Here is a 17,821-nt window from a genome sequence, read left to right as displayed (position 1 = left end):
GGCAAAGAGTTTGCTTTCCAGATCGATTTTCCTGCAGCTCTTTGTCTGCCCATCCGACTACAGCAGGTTTTGTCAGGATCCAAACATCACTTTGCAAGGCAAATGAGAGCAAGTTCTGCTCTGCAGGAAATGTTTGGATCGCAAATTAGGCTGAGATGATTCTTAGCTTTTGCTTTCTGTCTTGAATATCCTTTTACTTTCGGTGTGGATGTGTGTTTTTAATGTGGAGCTGAGCCAAATCACTTGATGTCGCCTTAGATTTTTAATTCCCAGTTGTGTGGCTGAGGTTTCTGAGCCCTCCGAAGTAGGGAGCTGCTGTGCACTCGTGCACCCTTGTGGAGGGCCAAAGATAACCTGAGATCATAGAATCATACAATAGAATCGTAGAATACTTTGGGTTGGAAGGGACCTTAAGGATCATCCAGTTCCAACCCTCCTGCCATGGGCAGGGACACTTCCCACTGGATCAGGTTGCTCCAAGCCCCATCTAACCTGGCCTTGAACACCTCCAGGGATGGGGCAGCCACCACTCTCATGGTGAAGAAATTCTTCCTCATGTCTGGTCTAAATCTGCCCTTCTCCAGTTTATACCCATTCCCCCTTGTCCTTTATGAACAGCCCCTCTCCAGCTTTCTTGGAGCCCCTTTCAGGTACTGGAAGGTCACTCTAATATCTCCTTGGAGCCTTCTCTTCTCCAGGCTGAAGAACCCAAACTCTCTCAGCCTGTCCTCGTAGGGAAGATACTGGAGCCCTCTGATCATCTTTGTAGCCTCCTCTGGACCCCTTCCAACAGTTCCATCTCCTTCTTATGGTGAGGATTCCAACACAAGAAGGACAGAAACACCGGGTGCTGGCTTTCCTCCTGTTTTCTCGCTGCCTAGGTGACGACACACTTTTTGGCAGCTTCCTGTTGTTTTTTTAATTGACTCGAATCTCCCCACCCCCTCTTTTATTTGTTCTTTTTGTTTTCCTGTTCCTGGGTTTTATCTCACACGCTGCAAACTCCCACCGCAGAAACAAGTGCTGACGAAGCTCTCGGCCAAAACCCTGATAGACTTGGTGCATTTTCAGCTCGGGCTATCTCTCATCTGAGCCCTTGGAGGGGTTTAGGTGTCATTGCAAAGAGCTCAGGGTTTGTTTTATTTGATTTTACCAGTTATGCTTCACCCACTGACCAGGAAACACCTCCCGCCTGAGATCCGCCTTTGCGAGGAACAGGGTGTGGGTAGACTTTGGCCCTTCCGCCCCGTTCCCATGGGGAAAAACAGTCGTTTTAGGGCTTGAGGAGCTGCAAGGCGAGTGCTACGTAGAGGCGTAGCTGGTTGGAGAATTTGGCTTTGCCACCTCAGAGGAAGAAGCGAGGTGTTGAGCTTTGAGATTGGCTGCAATTCTGCAAGCGGGGATCGTCAGGGGTGTTAAAAGTGGAAATAAAAAACCAAGGTAGGGCTTGGAGAGAGTGGGGAATAAAATTGAGTTATAGAATGGTATGGGTTGGAAGGGACCTCAAAGCCCATCCAGCTCCAACCCCCTGCCATGGGCAGGGACACCTGCCACTGGATCAAGTTGCTCCAAGCCCCATCCGATGTGGCCTTGGACACCTCTGGGAATGGGGCAGCCATAACTTCTCTGGGCAACCTGGGCCAGGGATACCCCACCCTCACAGGAGAACATTTCTTCTAAATATCTCATCTGTTTCAGCTTCAAACCATTTCCCCTCATCCTATCTCTGCCTTCGCTGATCAAGAGCAACTCCCCAGGTTTCCTGAAGCCCCTTTGAGTCCTGGAAGCTGCTCTAAGGTCTCCACGGAGCCTTCTCTTCTCCTGAACAACCCCAACTCTCTCAGCCTGTCCTCACGCAGGAGGTTCTCCAGCCCTCGGATCATCTTCATGGCCTCCTCTGGACTCAATCCAACGATAAATAGAATCATAGAACCATAGAATAGTTTGGGTTGGAAGGGACCTTAAAGGTCATCCAGTTCCAACCCCCGTGTGATGGGCAGGGACACCTCCCACTGGATCAGGCTGCCCAGGGCCCATCCAACGTGGCCTTAAACACCTCCAGGGATGGGGCAGCCACAACTTCCCTGGGCAACCTGTACCAGGGGCTCACCACCCTCATGGTAAAGAAATTCCTCCTTATGTCCAGTCTAACTCTCCCCCTATCCAGTTTATCCCCATTGTCGCTCGTCCCATCACCACAAGCCTTTGGGAACAGTCCCTCCCCAGCTTTCTTGGAGCCCCTTCAGTTACTGGAAGGTCACTCTTAAGATCTCCTCGCAGCCTTCTCTTCTCCAGGCTAGAAATAAAGCTTCAGCGAGCTGCTGTTAATCACCTGCTGGTGCTTTGATACTGAGTCATCCTTTAAAATTACAGCTCAATGCTGTTCTCGCTTCCAAGAGATGAATTTCTGGGTGGAGCCAGGGGAGGCAGGGGTTGGGAAATGCCTTCTCTCCGCTTGCCGTGGGAAGAATGTCATGAGGCAGGTCAAAACTGCCTTTTTTACTGCTCTAGTCTACTCCTGTGAGGCCCCACCTGGAATCTGTTTCCAGGTCTGGAATCCTCAACATAAGAAGGAGATGGAACTGTTGGAATGGGTCCAGAGGAGGCCATGGAGATGATCAGAGGGCTGGAGGACTTCTGCTATAGGGACAGGTTGAGAGAGTTGGGGTTGTTCAGCCTGGGGAAGAGAAGGCTCTGGGGAGACCTTAGAGGAGCTTCTAGGACCCGTAGGGGCTCCATGAAAGCTGGAGAGGGACTTTTTCCAAGGGCCTGGAGTGACCGGACGAGGGGGAATGGCTTTAAATTGGAAGGGGAAGATTTAGATGAGACATTAGGAAGAAATTCTTCATAATGACGGTGGTGAGGCACTGGCGCAGGTTGCCTAGAGAAGTGGTGGCTGCTCCATCCCTGGAGGTGTTGAAGGCCACATTGGATGGGGCTTTGAGCAACCTGCTCCGGTGGAAGGTGTCCCTGCCGTTGGCATGGTGGTTGGAACTGGATGATCTTTCCTGTCCGCTCCAATCCAAACCATTCTCTTATTCTGTCATGTGTTACCACTGGTGGCTTTTCCTGATAGACACCGTGCAATGAGTCGGGCTCCATCACCACCTCACATCTCCAGGGACTGAAAGCGTGTCCCCTCCATTGGGGAAGTACTTGGCCCATGGCAGAAGAACATGGGCAGGGGCAAGGTTGTAGCTTTTGCCAGGTGCTGGAGAAAAGCAAGCAGGAGTTCAGATGGTCGAATCCACCTGACTGGAAACTAGGAGGGTACTGGGTGGGGAGATTTAGGAGATTTCTGGATCTTGGTTCCCTTCTTGTCCCCATTTTGATGCACTGCAGAGGTATTCTTCCCACCAGGGCTGTGAGGATGCTGTGGATCATCCCTTCAGTTCATAGAATTGTAGAATCCCTAAGTTGGAAAAGAACTTGGAGATCATGAAGTCCAACCGTACCTGTCCACTACTAAATCATATCCCTGAGCACCTCATCTCCCTGTCTTTTGAACACCTCCAGGGATGGCAACTCAATCACCTTCCTGGGCAGCAGTTAAAGCTATGTCCATCTCATTTTGGAGGAGGTATCTGGGAGGTGATCTACCTCTGCAGGGAAGGCCCCATGGAGCTCCAGCTGGTCCGAAGCCTGGCTGCAGCCTCCCAACAACAGAAGTTGTTGATGTCTTCACTGGGTGATGGCATTCCTTGCTCTGCCTTGGGCAGGCAGGTTGCCCCTCTGCCCATCCTCCAGGTGAGACCTTGATCTCTTCTACCCAACCCTTGGCTATGAGTTCTCAGCATCTTCCTGGCTGTCCTCCCTTTGTCAGTAGCCATTTCTGGGAACACATCCCTCTGTAACCAAACCACAGCATTCTGGCTGTGGAATTTTGAGTGCTTTGAACTCCGTCTGACCTGCCTGTAGGAGACCTCTTGGTGTGGTGTTGGGACAAGTCTGTGTATAACCCTGAATTTATCTGGAGCACCTTTTTCCTCACAGACCTTGTGCTGGCTCTGTGCTGAGACACTGGATCAGAACAGGGTGGTTGAAGTGCAGAACTGCGGTCAAGTCATGCTTGGGACTGTTTTGAGGCCATCTAGGGGGATGTCAAGGTCCTGTGGTCATGCAGGTGCTACCAAGGTGCCTTCAGGGCCTCAAGCTTTAGGGGTGGCAGATGATTTCTGACCTACCACCAGCTCAAGAAGCTGGGGAAGCTCCATAAGAGCGTGGGCAAAGTGTGCCAGCGTGTGGGTGCTGTGGAGAGGGTCTGGGTTTGAATATCAACCAGCTCCTGGTGCTACATCTCCTGCCTGGGTCCCGGGCTGCAGATTGAGTGTAGGTTTTGTCCTGGTTGTATTTGGTGAAGTTGCTCGTGTCCACCTGGAATTATAGAATCATAAAATAGTTTGGGTTGGAAGGGAACTTAAAGATCATCCAGTTCCAACCCCTGCCATGAGCAGGGACATGTCCTACTAGATCAGGCTGCCCAAGGCCCATCCAATGTGGCCTTCAACACCTCCAGGGATGGGACAGCTACAACTTCCCTGAGCAACCTCTTCCAGGGCCTCACCACTCTCATGGTGAAGAAATTCCTCCTTATGTCCAGTCTAAATCTGCCCCTCTCCAGTTTATACCTGTTCTCCCTTGTCCTATCCCCACACGCCTTTGTGAACAGTCCTTCTCTAGCTTTCCTGTAAGCCTTTCAGTTACCGGAAGGTCGCTCTAAGGTCTCCTCGGAGCCTTCTCTTCTCCAGGCTGAACAACCCCAACTCTCTCAGCCTGTTGTGGTATGTGAGGTGCTCCAGCCCTCTGATCATCCTTGTAGCCTCCTCTGGACCCATTCCAACATCTCCATCTCCTTCTTCTGGTGAGGATTCCAGAACTGGACGCAATCCTCCAGATGAGGTGTCCCAAGAGAGGAGCAGAGGATCAGAATCCCCTCCGTCCCTGCTGGCCACGCTGCTTTGGATGCAGCCCAGGACACGGGTGGTTTCTGGGCTGGGAGCGCACGTTGTGGCTCCTGTTGAGCTTCTCCTCCCCAGCGCCCCAAGTCCTTCTCCTCAGCGCTGCTCTCAATCCCATCATCCCCCATCATGTACTGAAATTGGGGATTGCCCTGACCCAGGGGTAGGACCTTGCCTTTGGCCTTGTTGAACCTCATGAGGTTCTCCCAGCCCCACTTCTCCAGCCCACCCAGGTTCCTCTGGATGACATCCCATCCTTCTGGAACGCACTCAACTGCCTCGTAAAACAGCATGCGAGGCCAGGTGGCCTCATGGAACCTGCCTGCATTTGGAGAGCTTCTCTTGCAGTCCTCCTCCTGCAACACCTGGAGATGCGTCTCTCTCCATTCACGCTCCCCCAAGAAACTTGTCCTAGAGGAACCAGCTGCCTCGACAAGTTTTGGGGGCTTGCAGGGTAATAGAGGCGTTTGTTTTTCTGGCATTCCTTGAGTGCCTTCTGGCAGCCTCTCAGGGAGGAGGATCTGCTCCAACACGCTCAACTATTTGAGCAGGAGCAGCCTTCTCCATGTGAAGACAGATTTCTCCTTGAAGGGTGGGTGATAATGGGGCTCTGCCTCTACTTGTTCCTTTTCTGCCTTGGGCAAGGAATCTGGGATTGACAACAACTTTGTCCTCTTGATCAAAGTGCAGCTCTGGACCTGTGCGCTAGAGATGTCTGGGTGGTGGAGTCCCCATCCCTGGAGAGCTTTAAGAGATGGGCAGTTGAGGTGCTCAGGCATCTGGTTTAGTGGTGGACAGGTACGGTTGGTCTTGATGATCTCAAAGGTCTTTTCCAACCGAACAATTCTATGAGTCTATAATTTTATGATTCCGTGAGTTGTGTGGAACGTGACCTGAAAATTCTTTCTTGGTTTCTACATCAGAGCAAATTCTTGGTGTTTATCCTGGTTGTTGGGAAAGTCGCTGCATGGAATGAGGGAACTTGGAGACACTTTCAAGCTGCCCCAACTGAAGGGAAGCCTGTGGGAAGGCTGCAGCAGGAGGTGGAGCACCCAGATGTCAAAGAGCAGATGTCAAAACTGCCTGCAAGGAGTGAAGCTGGGTAGGAAAGCGAAGTGAAAAAAAAGGGGGTTGTGAAATTGAGGAGGTTGTTTAAACAGAAAGAGGGGACATTGAGATGAGATCTTAGGAAGAAATGTTCTCCTGTGAGGGTGGTGAGGCCATGGCCCAGGTTGCCCAGAGAAGTGGTGGCTGCCCCATCCCTGGAGGTGTTGAAGACCAGGTTGGATGAGGCTTTGAGCAACCTGGTCCAGTGGGAGGTGTCCCTGCCGTGGGACCTTGGTTGGAAATGGATGAGCTTTGAGGTCACTTCCAACTCAAACCATTCTATGAACTCTCACAGTGCCCCCAGAAGGTGATGGTAATGTTGAGTTCCCTCAGCACCCATGGGTGATCTTGCAGCACCCTGCAGTGCTAGGTGGTTTTGCAGAGAAGTGCAACAGGGCGGTGGGGGTGTGACCAAGGGGAGCAGAGAGGGTACAAGAATCCAAGCCTGAAATCTTTGCCCTGATGCTCTTCATCTGGTTCTTTCCATGGGGTCTGCAGATGACAAGAAAGAGTCAGCTTGCCGGTCAGTTAAAGTCACCAAACAGTGAATTTTCCCTGGCACAAAGCTAGAGGAGCTGTTGAAAAAAACTCGAAAATTACTTCTGCTCTGTGGTTTGCAATTGGAAACAGAAACAGGAAGAGGCACTTTACGGAGAAGTGTTTGCTGCCACTGAAGAGCATCTGAGTGCTGCCCCAGGGGATACCTTCACCGCATGGCCCTGCAAGTACCCACTTCTTTCAGGTTCTTCAGTATCTTGGCTAGAACCCAGATGGGTTCCTTCCGACTTGAGCCTCAAACCTCCTGGATTGAATCCTAGAATGGTTTGGGTTGAGAGGCACCTCAAAGATCACCCAGTTCCACCCCCCCGCCATAGGCAGGGACACCTTCTATTGGATCAGGATACTCATCCAACCTGACCTTGAACACCTCCAGGGATGGGGCAGCCACAGATTTTCTGGTCAACCTGTGCCAGGGTTCAGATTGCTGCAGAAGTCTCCTGCTTTGCTGTCCTTGGCTGTCTGGCTGCCTTGTCCCTGCTCCTTCAAAGATTCTTGCCCTCATGGAGCACATGATAGAGCGGAGAAGGTTCCACCAAACCACCACTCCTTCAACGATTTGAGATCTCCTTTGTATTTTCTGTGGCAGTAATTTCTTGATATGTTTGAGCATGGTTTCCCAGGCCACCCAGGAGGAGGTGGACTTTAGAGGTGCGGAGAAATGAAGTTCTTGCACTGGTTCCTCTTTAAAGAGCGATGTGGAAATGGTTGCTCAGGACACTTGGTTTCAAGCAAGTCAGTGTGGGGACTCTGGAACAGCTTGGAGAGGTCCCGGGGCAGCAAATTCTCAAACCCTTTGGTATTTCTCAGGGGATTTGGAAAAGAAGTTGCCTGAAAAGGCTGAGGTAGGGTTGAGAACACCCAGGACTTCCCTAAACTGCTTCTGAAGAATGGAGAGGCTCTACCGTGGCACTTTTAAAATCGTTTTCTAAGATCTGGGTGTTTGAAACCACTTTGTTTTCATGAGGCAGTGGAGGAAGCATCTTTCTTTTCTAGCTTCAACAGGTGCCAAGAGCAGATGTTGAGGAGCACGAGAGATATTTAAGCAGAACTGTGTGAAGGAGACCAAGAGGTGAGGAGCTGTGGAGGTCACCCACCTCTGATCCTGGGCAGAGCAAGCAGGGTCTGCCGGGCACAGAATCCTAGAATCATGTAATGGTTTGGAATGGAAGGTACCTTAAAGATCATCCAGTTCCAACCCCTGCCATAGGCAGGGACACCTCCTGCTAGATCAAGCTGCCCAAGGCCCATCCAACGTGGCCTTCAACACCTCCGGGGTTGGGGCAGCCACAACTTCCCTGGGCAACCTGTTCCAGGGCCTCACCACTCTCATGGGGAAGAAATTCCTGCTTATGTCTAGCCTAAATCTGCCCCCTCTCCAGTTTGTCCCCATCACCCCTCGTCCTGTCACCGCCGGCCTTTATGAACAGTCCCTCACAGCTTTCTTGTAGACCCTTCAGGTACTGGAAGGTCGCTCTAAGGTCTCCTCGGAGCCTTCTCTTCTCCAGGCTGAACAACCCCAACTCTCTCAGCCTGTCCTTGGATGAGAGGTGCTCCAGCCCTCGGATCATCGTTGTAGCCTCCTCTGGACCCCTTCCAACACCTCCATCTTCTTCTTATGTTGAGGATTCCAGAACTGGACACAGGACTCCAGATGAGGTGTCACAAGATTTTGGGTTCTCCAACATCTTAAGCAACTGCTGTAAAGGGTTTCTTGGCAAACCCATTCCCCGTGTTCTTGACGCAAAGACGTCAGAATGTGGACACTTCACCAGAAAGCTTAGAGAGACCTCTTCATCAACTGAAGAAAGAGTGTTTGCTCCGTAAAGCCCTTGGGGCTGGAGAAGTAGAGCAAAAAAAGGTTCTTGTAGACAGCTTTGAGTATCCTCTGTTTTGCATCAAGATAAGCTCTTTACATTCTGCACATACCCCGCATGCCGGGCCATTTCCAACCCGCCTGCTTCAAAGAGAAGCAGACATCTCCTCTTCTTCCCCAAGGAGGAGCTTGGGGCCCGAGGGGAGAGCAGATTTGAGGCATTCCTGACCCTGATTCCTGGCCCAGACAGGCTTCTAGCAGCTACTGGGAAGCTATGTCCATCACTTCCCTCTGTAATGGCTTCAGCTGCCCAAATCCTCGTGAGGTCCTAGGAGCTTCCAGCACAGGTCCACACCCACTGCCAACTGGGAGATCACCTCCATCCTTAGCAGCCCTGGTTCGTTTAGGCTGGGAAACCCTGCAGAAGGTGCTCCAAGGGGCAGCTCCTGGGTTTGCCTCATCCATCAATTAGAGGGCCTACAGGAAAGCTGGGGAGGGGCTCTGGATCAGAGAGTGCAGGGATAGGACGAGGAGGAATGGTTTGAAGCTGGAAGAGGGGAGATTGGGATGAGATCTTAAGAAGGAATGTTTTCCTGTGAGGGTGAGAAAGCCCTGGAACAGGTTGCCCAGAGCAGTGGTGGCTGCCCCATTCCCGGAGGTGTTGAAGGCCACGTTGGATGGGGCTTGGATCACCCTGATCCAGTGGGAGGTGTCCCTGCCCATGGCAGGGGGGTGGAACTGGATGGGCTTTGAGATCTCTTTAAGATCTCTTCCAACCCAAACTATTCCATGATTCTACAAATCCATGAATCTAAGAAGATGCTTATAAAAGTCCAGCATGAGCTAGGTGCCACCCTAAGGCCAAGTGGTGTTGTCTGGATGCTCTGTCCTTCCCAATGAGTGTTAAGCACTCCTCTCTGTGCTGGTGCATCTCCTTGATGTCCCCTCTGCCCGATGGTCCCTATTCTGGCTCTTCTGTGGAGCGTGTTGTGAGCTCCGGGTTGGTTTTGGTTTTGTGGGACCTCAGATAATTCATCACTTGTAAAGCATGCTGGGCGGTTTTTTTGGAATGCGGTGGTAGAGGAACTGTTGGCACATGAACTTTATTTAACCCATTTCTGTGAAAGACCAGTAACCTCTTCTAAACACAGATATTCTTGACCCTTGTCTTGCCTTCTAGTTATTTGGGGTCGCAACGCTCTGCTGCTTTTCTCTCTGCATTTATAGATCTGCTCGTGTACAGAAAAAGACTCAGAGAAGCATGGAATGGTTTGGGATCTCAAAGCCCATCCAGTTCCAACCGCCTGCCATGGGCACGGACACCTCCCATAGGATCAGGTTGCTCCAAGTCCCATCCAACGTGGCCTTCAACACCTCCAGGGATGGGGCAGCCACCACTTCTCTGGGCAACCTGGGCCAGGGCCTCCCCACCCTCACAGGAAAACATTTCTTCCTAAGATCTCATCTAAATCTCCCCTCTTGCAGCTTCAAACCGTTCCTCCTTGTTCTGTCTCTTCACTGAAAGAGAAAACAAACAGCTTTCCTGGAGCCCCTTTCAGTACTGGAAACTGCTCTAAGGTCTCCTCGGAGCCTTCTCTTCTCCGGGCTGAACAACCCCAACTCTCACAGCCTGTTCTCACAGCAGAGGTGCTCCAGCCCTTGGATCATCTCTGTGGCCTTCTCCGGACTTACTCCAACAGTTCCATCTCCTTCTTACTCTGGGAATTCCAGAACTGGACCCAGGACTCCAGGTGCGGTCTCACCAGAGCGGAGCAGGGGGCAGAATCCCCTCCCTCGCCCTGCTGGTCCCACTGCTTTGGATGCAGCCCAGGAGGAGACAAGTCTTCTTCTGGTGAGCGTGGCACTGCTGAGGCTGTTGCTTGGTGAAATCCCAGAAGCTGATTCCTCGGGAGCATCGAGAATTACCGGAGGCAGCTGCAAGAGCTGCTCTTGCCTTGCACAGTTAATTAAAGGAATCCATTCTTGTTTGTTTTCTCCCGGCGCTTGTGGTCATGCCTATGTTTAATAAGGATCTGAAAGCCCTGGTGTAGAGGAGGATCTTCTGGGTACACCCTCACATCCTGTCTCCTCTTCACCCCCACGTATCGACTGCTTCTCCTTCTGCCAGATCCGTGCCACCCAAACTATTGTATGATTCTGTGGGCAGTGGGATTGGGGGCACCCTCAGCAAGTTTGCTGATGCCACCGAGCTGTGTGGTGTGGTCGACACACTAGAGGGAAGGGATGCCATCTAGAGGGACTTGGACAGTCTGGAGAGGTGGGGCTGTGGGAACCTTATGAGGTTCAACAAAGCCATGTGCAAGATCCTACGCCTGAGTCAAAGCAATCTGCGGATTCAGTATAGGATGGGGAACAACATGATTGAGAGCAGCCCTGATGAGAAGGACTTGGGGTGCTGGGGGGTGAGAAGCTCAACATGAGCTGTCGATGGGTGCTCCCAGCCCAGAAACCAACCATGTCCTGGGCTGCATCCAAATCAGTGTGGCCAGCAGGGAGGGAGGGGATTCTGCCCCTCTGCTCCACTCTGGTGAGACCCCATCTGGAGTTCTGGGTCCAATTGTGGTGTCCCAACATAAGAAGGAAATGGAACTGTAGGAACAGATCCAGAGGAGGCCACGAAGGTGATCTGAGGCCTTGAGCAGCTCTGCTCTGAGGACAGGCTGAGAAAGTTGGGGTTGTTCAAGCTGGAGAAGAGAAGGCTCCAGGGACACCTTAGAGCAACTTCCAGGACTGAAAGCCTTCCTGCACTTGGGACACACCAACCCATGCAGCTCCAGGCTTGGGGAGAGCGGCTGGAAAGCTGCCTGGAGGAGAAGGACCTGGGGTCGTTTGTTGACAGTGGCTGAACGTGAGCCAGCAGTGGCCCGGGTGGCCAAGAAGGCCACCAGCATCCTGGCTTGGATCAGCCCTGAGGTGTCCAGCAGGAGCAGGGAAGATATTGTGGCTGTGGACTTGGCGCCGGTGAGGCCACACCTCGAAATCTGGGTTCAGTTTTGGCAAAGACCTTGACAGGCTGGAACACATCTGGGGAAGGGGCCAGAGCCGGGGAAGGGGCTGGAAAACAAGGGTTGTGGGATTGGCTGAGGGACCTGGGGTGGTTCAGCCTGGAGAAGAGGAGGCTGAAGAGAGACCTGATCACTCTCTGCAGCTCCCAGCAAGGAGGTTGTGGTTGCACCATTGCAGGTTCAGACTGGACATCAGGAAAAATTTCTTCCCTGAAAGGGTTCTCAGACCCTGGCAGAGGCTGCCCAGGGAGGTGGTGGAACCACCATCCCTGGAGGGGCTTAAAAAATGGGCAGATGAGGTGCTCAGGGATCTGGTTTAGTAGTGGACAGCGATGGTTGGCCTCGATGAGCTCAAAGGTCTTTTCCAACCAAACGATTTTGTGGTTCCAGTGGGGATTGATGGCCGTCAGTGCAGGTTAATGAATAAATCCCCTTTCCCAGAGCATGTGTGCATCAAAATATGTGTAAAACTGTGCATGTGCATTGCCCCTTGTCCTCATGGGCTGAAGGTTCTCTTGGCTTGGGGAAGGTTTCGCAGCTACCTGCTAGCGTCTCCTGTGGTTCTTTTAAGCATCCTTTTTCCCAGTTGTTCCGGTTTCACAGTGTTGCAGTGTTGAAAGGGCTCAGGGGACATGGGCTTGATTGCATGAGAAAGGTCTGCAAGTCTCCTCATCTACCTGAGCCCTGGTTGCTGATCTGATGGTTGTGTTTATCTCCATTAGGTCTTGATGAGCTCCAGCCACGTGTTCCCAGCACCAACCGTAGTGTGGGCTGAACTCTGTGCAGGTAGATCTAGCCGGAGAGGAGCTGGGATGGTGTTAGAAGGGTAGAACTTTTTTGCTGTTCTCCAGGGGCCTCCAAAGTTGGGGTTTTATGAGCTTCTAAGGTGATTGTGGCCACCTGACCACCCACCTTCCTCTTTTCACCTCTCTTAGACTCGAGTTTCTTCGCCCTTTCTTTTGCCTCTCTTTGTGTTGGGCTGTTCTTGCTTCTCCATTAGTAAAGTCTAGCAGGGAGGTGGCCCCAGGTGTCACCCTCATCGCTGCCGAAGGCTTTGCTGACAGCTGGGACAGGACCATCACCAGACAGTGAGTTCCTCAGCTTCTATTTAAAGAGATTAAACCCATCAGTGGCGTTAAATGAGTTTAATCAACTTAATTTGCCCTGTGGGCTTGTCTGCTATTACGTGGATCCATCAGCCTGCAGAACCTGTTGTCTACAAGCCTAAGCAACGAAAGGTGGGGTGGGATCCCACCATGTTGATTTTCAGGGCTGTTTTTGGAGATGCCTCTACTTAAAGCTTGCAGGGTTCAACCTCAGGGAGAAACCAGCCTGGGGGTGCATGTAGAATGGTTTGGGTTGGAAGGGACCTCCAAGCCCATCCAGTTCCAAACCCGTGCCGTGGGCAGGGATATCTCCCACTGGATTGGGTTGCTCAAAGCCCCATCCGAACTGGCCTTGGATACCTCCAGGGATGGGGCAGCCACAACTTCTCTGGGCAACCTGTTCCAGGGCCTCCCCACCCTCACAGGAGAATATACCTTCCTAAGATCTCATCTTGATCTCCCCTCTTTCAGTTTCAAACTGTCCCCCCTTGTCCCTCTTCAGCTTTCCTGGAGCCTCTTTCAGTCCTGGAAGCTGCTCTAAGGTCTCCCCAGAGCCTTCTCTTCTCCAGGCTGAGCAACTCCCAACTCTCAGCGAGTCTGAGGTTATCACATGGTTGTCCATTTGGAGCCCAAATTATTTGGGAGAGGTGTAAAAAAGCATTTAGATACGAGGGAGATGTGCACTGGGGACAGGGCTGGCGGCTGACTCTGGAGCTCTCCTGGAAGGAGGTGACAGGATGGGTGAACTTCTGGGTGTTGTTTGGGTGTCATCATCCTTGTCACTACCAGCTCCACAACACATTTGCTCAGGAACCTGAATTTGCTCTCGTTATTTACGTGCTCCCGAGTTTGTAGCACTTCCAGAAACATCTCTGGTGACTGGATGACTACCTTGAACCCTTAATTCCTTGTCCTTCCTGTGTACCTTTCTAGGACCATGGTTTTTACCCGATTGTGGGTTTCTTCTGGTGTTTCCAACCTGAGTCCATCACTAAGTTGAGACCTAAAAGAGAGCTGGGGTGATGTTTAGAGCTTTGTGAGGCAGTTTGGGTCCATGACTGTCTGCTTGGCTTGCCAAGATGTTGCCTTTATCCTACAATCACAGAATCGTAAAATCGTTAAGGTTGAAAAAGACCTCTAAGATGATCAAGTCCAACCATCAGCACAACCTCACTGTGCTTACCAAACCGTGTCTCAAAGTGCCATGGCCACGTGTTGTTTGAACTCCTCCAGGGATGGAGACTCCACCACTGCCCTGAGCACCCTCTGGCAGGGCTTCACCACTCTTTGGACAAAGAAGTGTTTCCTGATGTCCAATCTAAAACTCCCCTGGTGCAACTTGAGGCCATTTCCTCTCGTCCCATCTGTTGTTCCTTGGGAGAAGAGCCCAGCACCCTCTTCACCACAACCTCATTTCCAGGAGCTGCAGAGAGCCATGAGGTCTCCCTCAGCCTCTTCTCCAGGCTAAACAGCCCCAGGTCCCTCATCTGCTCCCAGAACTCCTGTTCTCCAGATGCTTCCCCAGCTCCGTTCCTTTCTCTGGATGCAGTCCAGCCCCTCAAGGTCTTTCTTGGAGTGAGGGACCCAAAACTGAACCCAGGATTCGAGGTGTGGCCTCACCAGCGCTGAGTCCAGGGGGACAATCCCTTCTCTGCTCCTGCTGGCCACCCCATGACTGGTCCAAGCCAAGATGCTGTTGGCCACTGGGACGACTGCTGGCTTACGTTCAGCCGCTGTTGACCAGCTAACGAGAGCCCATGGTCCAGGGTGGCATGGATGTGTCTCACTGCTCTGTGTTCTTCCTTTTTCTCCCCAGGGAGCTCAAACTGCGGAACTATGAGCCTGAAGATGAGGAGCTGAAGAAGAGGAAGGTGCCCCAGGCCAAGCCGGCCTCAGGTGAGTGGGGGTGGGAGCGTGGGAGGTGAAACAAGGGAGCATGGAAGCAGAACCTTGCCAAGGTGGTGCTGGTGCCTGGGGTGAGGGAATGAGGCAGCCCTTGGGGCTGAGAGGACAAATAAAGCAGCACAGGACGCTGCATCCAACCAGCGAGTTGCAAAATGGATTGGTTAGACCTTTCCTTCTCCAAAACCAGGTGTCTTGGAAAACTCTGTGTTCCTGCTCACTCCATCCCTAGGTGGAAAGCCCACTGGACATATTTTGATTGCAACTCGCTGGTGTGAGGGTGGTGGAGAGTATCTGCAGCCCTGGAGGGCGCTGGCATGTCTGAGCAGCTCTGGTGGGACCATCAGAGCTCTCCTAGTGCTTCTAGGAGACTGTGATGCTGGTGGCCCAGCATTGCTTCATCATCCCTCCTTGCCTGTAGGGACTGCACACCTCGTGTTGCACAAGTAGGTTCTGTGTCTGAGCGTGGAGTCCAGCTCCAGACCAAAGGGTTGGTCCTCAGAGGAGCTGAGCTCCCGCTGGAGGATTCTCAAGGAGATTCAGGGAGACTTTTTTTTGTTTGCATTCCCTTTAAATAAATATTAGTCCTGAGTCCAAGACGTTCAGTCTGTAGTTTCTTACTCCTGATCCTCCACTCAGCTCTTAAGAGGGAGGTGGAGGATAGAATTCCCTTGTTCTTAAGATGTTGAGTTCTTCTGGGACAGAGCTCTTCAAAAAAAAGCCCTAAAGAAAAGGGAGCATGGTGGAGAAACTTGGAATCATAGAATGGTTTGGGTTGGAAGGGACATCAAAGCCCATCGAGTTCCAACCCCCTGCCATGGGCAGGGACACCTTCCACTGGATCAAGTGGCTCAAAGTCTCATCCAGGCTGACCATGAACACCTCCAGGGATGGGACAGCCACCACTTCTGTGGACAACCTGACCCAGGGCCTCCCCACCCTCACGGGAAAGTGTTTCTTCCTAAGATCTCATCTAAACTATTCTATGATTCTGTGTTTCTGTGAGTTGGGACTTGGTGTGGGCTCATATGAAATGTGCCTTGGGTAGGTACGGTTGGAGCTGATGGTCTCAAAGGTCTTTTCCAACCTTATGATTCTATGATTCTATAGCATCTGGAGAGACTTAGAGCAGCTTCCAGGACTGAAAAGGGCTCCAGGAAAGCTAGGGAGGGACTTTTGATCAGGGAGGGCAGGGATAGGACGAGGGGGAATGATTTGAAGCTTGAAAGAAGGGAGATTGAGGTGAGATCTTAGGAAGAAATGTTCTCCTATGAGGGTGGGGTGGCCCTGGCCCAGGTTGCCCAGAGAAGCTGTGGCTGCCCCATCACTGGAGGTGTTGAAGGCCACGTTGGGTGGGGCTTGGAGCAACCTGATCCAGTGGGAGGTGTCCCTGCCCATAGCAGGGAGGTCGGAACTGGATGATCTTTAAGCTCTCTTCCAGCCCAAATCGTTCTGTGATTCCATGATATCTGTTTGCTGGAGCAGGATTCACTCCTCAGGGATGTCCTCCCTGGTGCCCACACCCCTCCTTACATAGACACTTGAGCTGAAGGATGGAGGGCTCTTTTCCATGGATTCTTTGCCATTATCCCCAGTATCTGCATGACTTTACATAAGATCTGGGCTGGAGTTTGATTCCTTCAAGGTGTCTCAAGCGGTGGCCAGGTAAATTCCAGGTGTGAGTCAAATTCCAGTTTAAACACCCTGCCAAGTCTCAGAAAAAGAAGACTTGGACCCAGCAGACTTCTTGCTGCTGTTGCTGTTTGTAGTGTTAAATGGTTGTTGGGTTTGCATAATGTTCAGATGGTTTTTAGGAGTCTCCAGAAGATTTTGTGGTGGGTGGAGGTTGGTGGGTACTCATGTGTACTCGTACCACGCTCTTAAGGCTAAGATGTTCAAAAAAGCTTTTATGGAAGCTTTTGTGAACCAAGCCCAGAGCTCTGCTGGGTTTCCCTGTGTCCCTTTGGTGTCCTGTGCTGCGCCCTGTGCAGACGCTGGTCCTGTTCCCCCATCTAGTGGAAGAGAAGGTGAAGGAGCAGCTGGAGGCCGCCAAGCTGGAGCCCATCATCGACGAGGTGGTACGTATATTCCAAACAGCTCTGTGCCAGGTGCATCTCACTGCATCCAGGCTTGGACCTTGCCTGCAGCTCTCGCTGTTGTCTCCTCTTCCTCCCTAGGATCTGACAAACTTGGCCCCCAGGAAGCCAGACTGGTGAGTGTCCTGCTCCTGGGAAAGGGGTGTTGGCATCAGGGATGGGTTACCTTCACCTCAAAGTTGTCCATTTTGGGGTTAAAAGTGTCAGAAATGGGGAAACTCGGCACTGCTGTTACGGGATACAAAAGGGATGGGGCTGTCCTCCTTCTTCCTGCTTACATCAAGACTCCATTGATCCCTTTGGAGTGCTTGTCACCATGGTGGCCTCAGTGACATGAGCTGCTCTGGTGGGAGACACACCCTCTGGTGCTCATAGGAGAGAGGAGGAGTTTCTCTTCCACCGGGAAAGGTGAATGTGGCTCCTGTGTTCACATCTGCCTGATTTGTTCTGATGTTCTCCCTTTCCTTCCCAGGGATTTAAAGCGAGATGTAGCCAAGAAACTGGAGAAGCTGGAGAAGAGGACGCAGAGAGCCATTGCCGAGTTGATACGTGCGTGATGGTGCTGCAGGGATGGCCTATGAGGTCACCAGTTGTCCCAGAGGGATTCCAGTCCTTGCTGGAAGCTTGATGCCTTGCTTTTGGGCCAGGAAAGGATTGGTAGAGCTTGGTCCCCTTCCCAAAATGGTCTGTGAAGCTGTTGGACCTGAGTAGCTTCTCCGGGGTGGCACAAATGCTTGGCTGGTGCAGCAGGGAAGGACGGGTTGTGGGCTTGGGACTTCAGTTGTGGTGTGGGTTCCTGGTATCTCTAAGCCACTGCTGTTTCTTGCTTGCAGGAGAGCGGTTGAGAGGGCAGGAGGAAGAGCTGGCATCTGCTGTTAGGTCAGCAAAGCAGGAGGGAAGTGACTCCGACTGAGGAGGTCCATCTGGCAGCCTTGGATGAGCTCTGCAGATCTGCCTCTTGCCAACCCCACACCAGGACAGGCTGCTCACCAACACATTCCCAGAACCTCATGAACCCTACCATGCCTGAGGGAGAGGGGCAGATCCATGGAGCCCTGCTGTCCTCACTCGGACTGGTTGTTGAGGAGCACTTCACGAATAGCTTTTGAGGACCATGAAGGGCTGATGGGAGCAGGACGGACACCCACGTTGGCTTGAACTTGGACTCGGAGCAAGGAAGATGTGGCAGAAGAGCTTATGCCAGAGAAGGTAAACTCAGGCTGAGTCTCCTCTCTGGCTGGATGAACAAGAA

The 17,821-nt window shown here is 52.1% G+C and overlaps 1 protein-coding gene across 2 annotated transcripts in view; it reads left to right on the top strand.

Annotated features, from left to right (window-relative positions):
• Positions 1-17,537, top strand: part of CCDC12 (coiled-coil domain containing 12) — a 66,536-nt gene extending 48,999 nt beyond the window's left edge. The window contains exons 3-7 of one of the 2 annotated variants that reach the window (XM_054059885.1): positions 14,388-14,467; positions 16,465-16,551; positions 16,651-16,685; positions 17,042-17,118; positions 17,403-17,537. In XM_054059885.1, the coding sequence (XP_053915860.1) occupies positions 14,388-14,467; positions 16,465-16,551; positions 16,651-16,685; positions 17,042-17,118; positions 17,403-17,448 (325 nt within the window). In that variant the 3' untranslated portion in view covers positions 17,449-17,537. The remainder of the gene's footprint in view (positions 1-14,387; positions 14,468-16,464; positions 16,552-16,650; positions 16,686-17,041; positions 17,119-17,402) is intronic. The other variant, XM_054059884.1, reaches the window with a different exon arrangement.
• Positions 17,538-17,821: the final 284 nt, after the last annotated feature.

The sequence above is a fragment of the Cuculus canorus genome, chromosome 2, assembly GCF_017976375.1.
Source record: "Cuculus canorus isolate bCucCan1 chromosome 2, bCucCan1.pri, whole genome shotgun sequence".
Lineage (NCBI taxonomy): Eukaryota > Metazoa > Chordata > Aves > Cuculiformes > Cuculidae > Cuculus > Cuculus canorus.
This window is presented reverse-complemented; position numbering and strand designations above follow the sequence as displayed.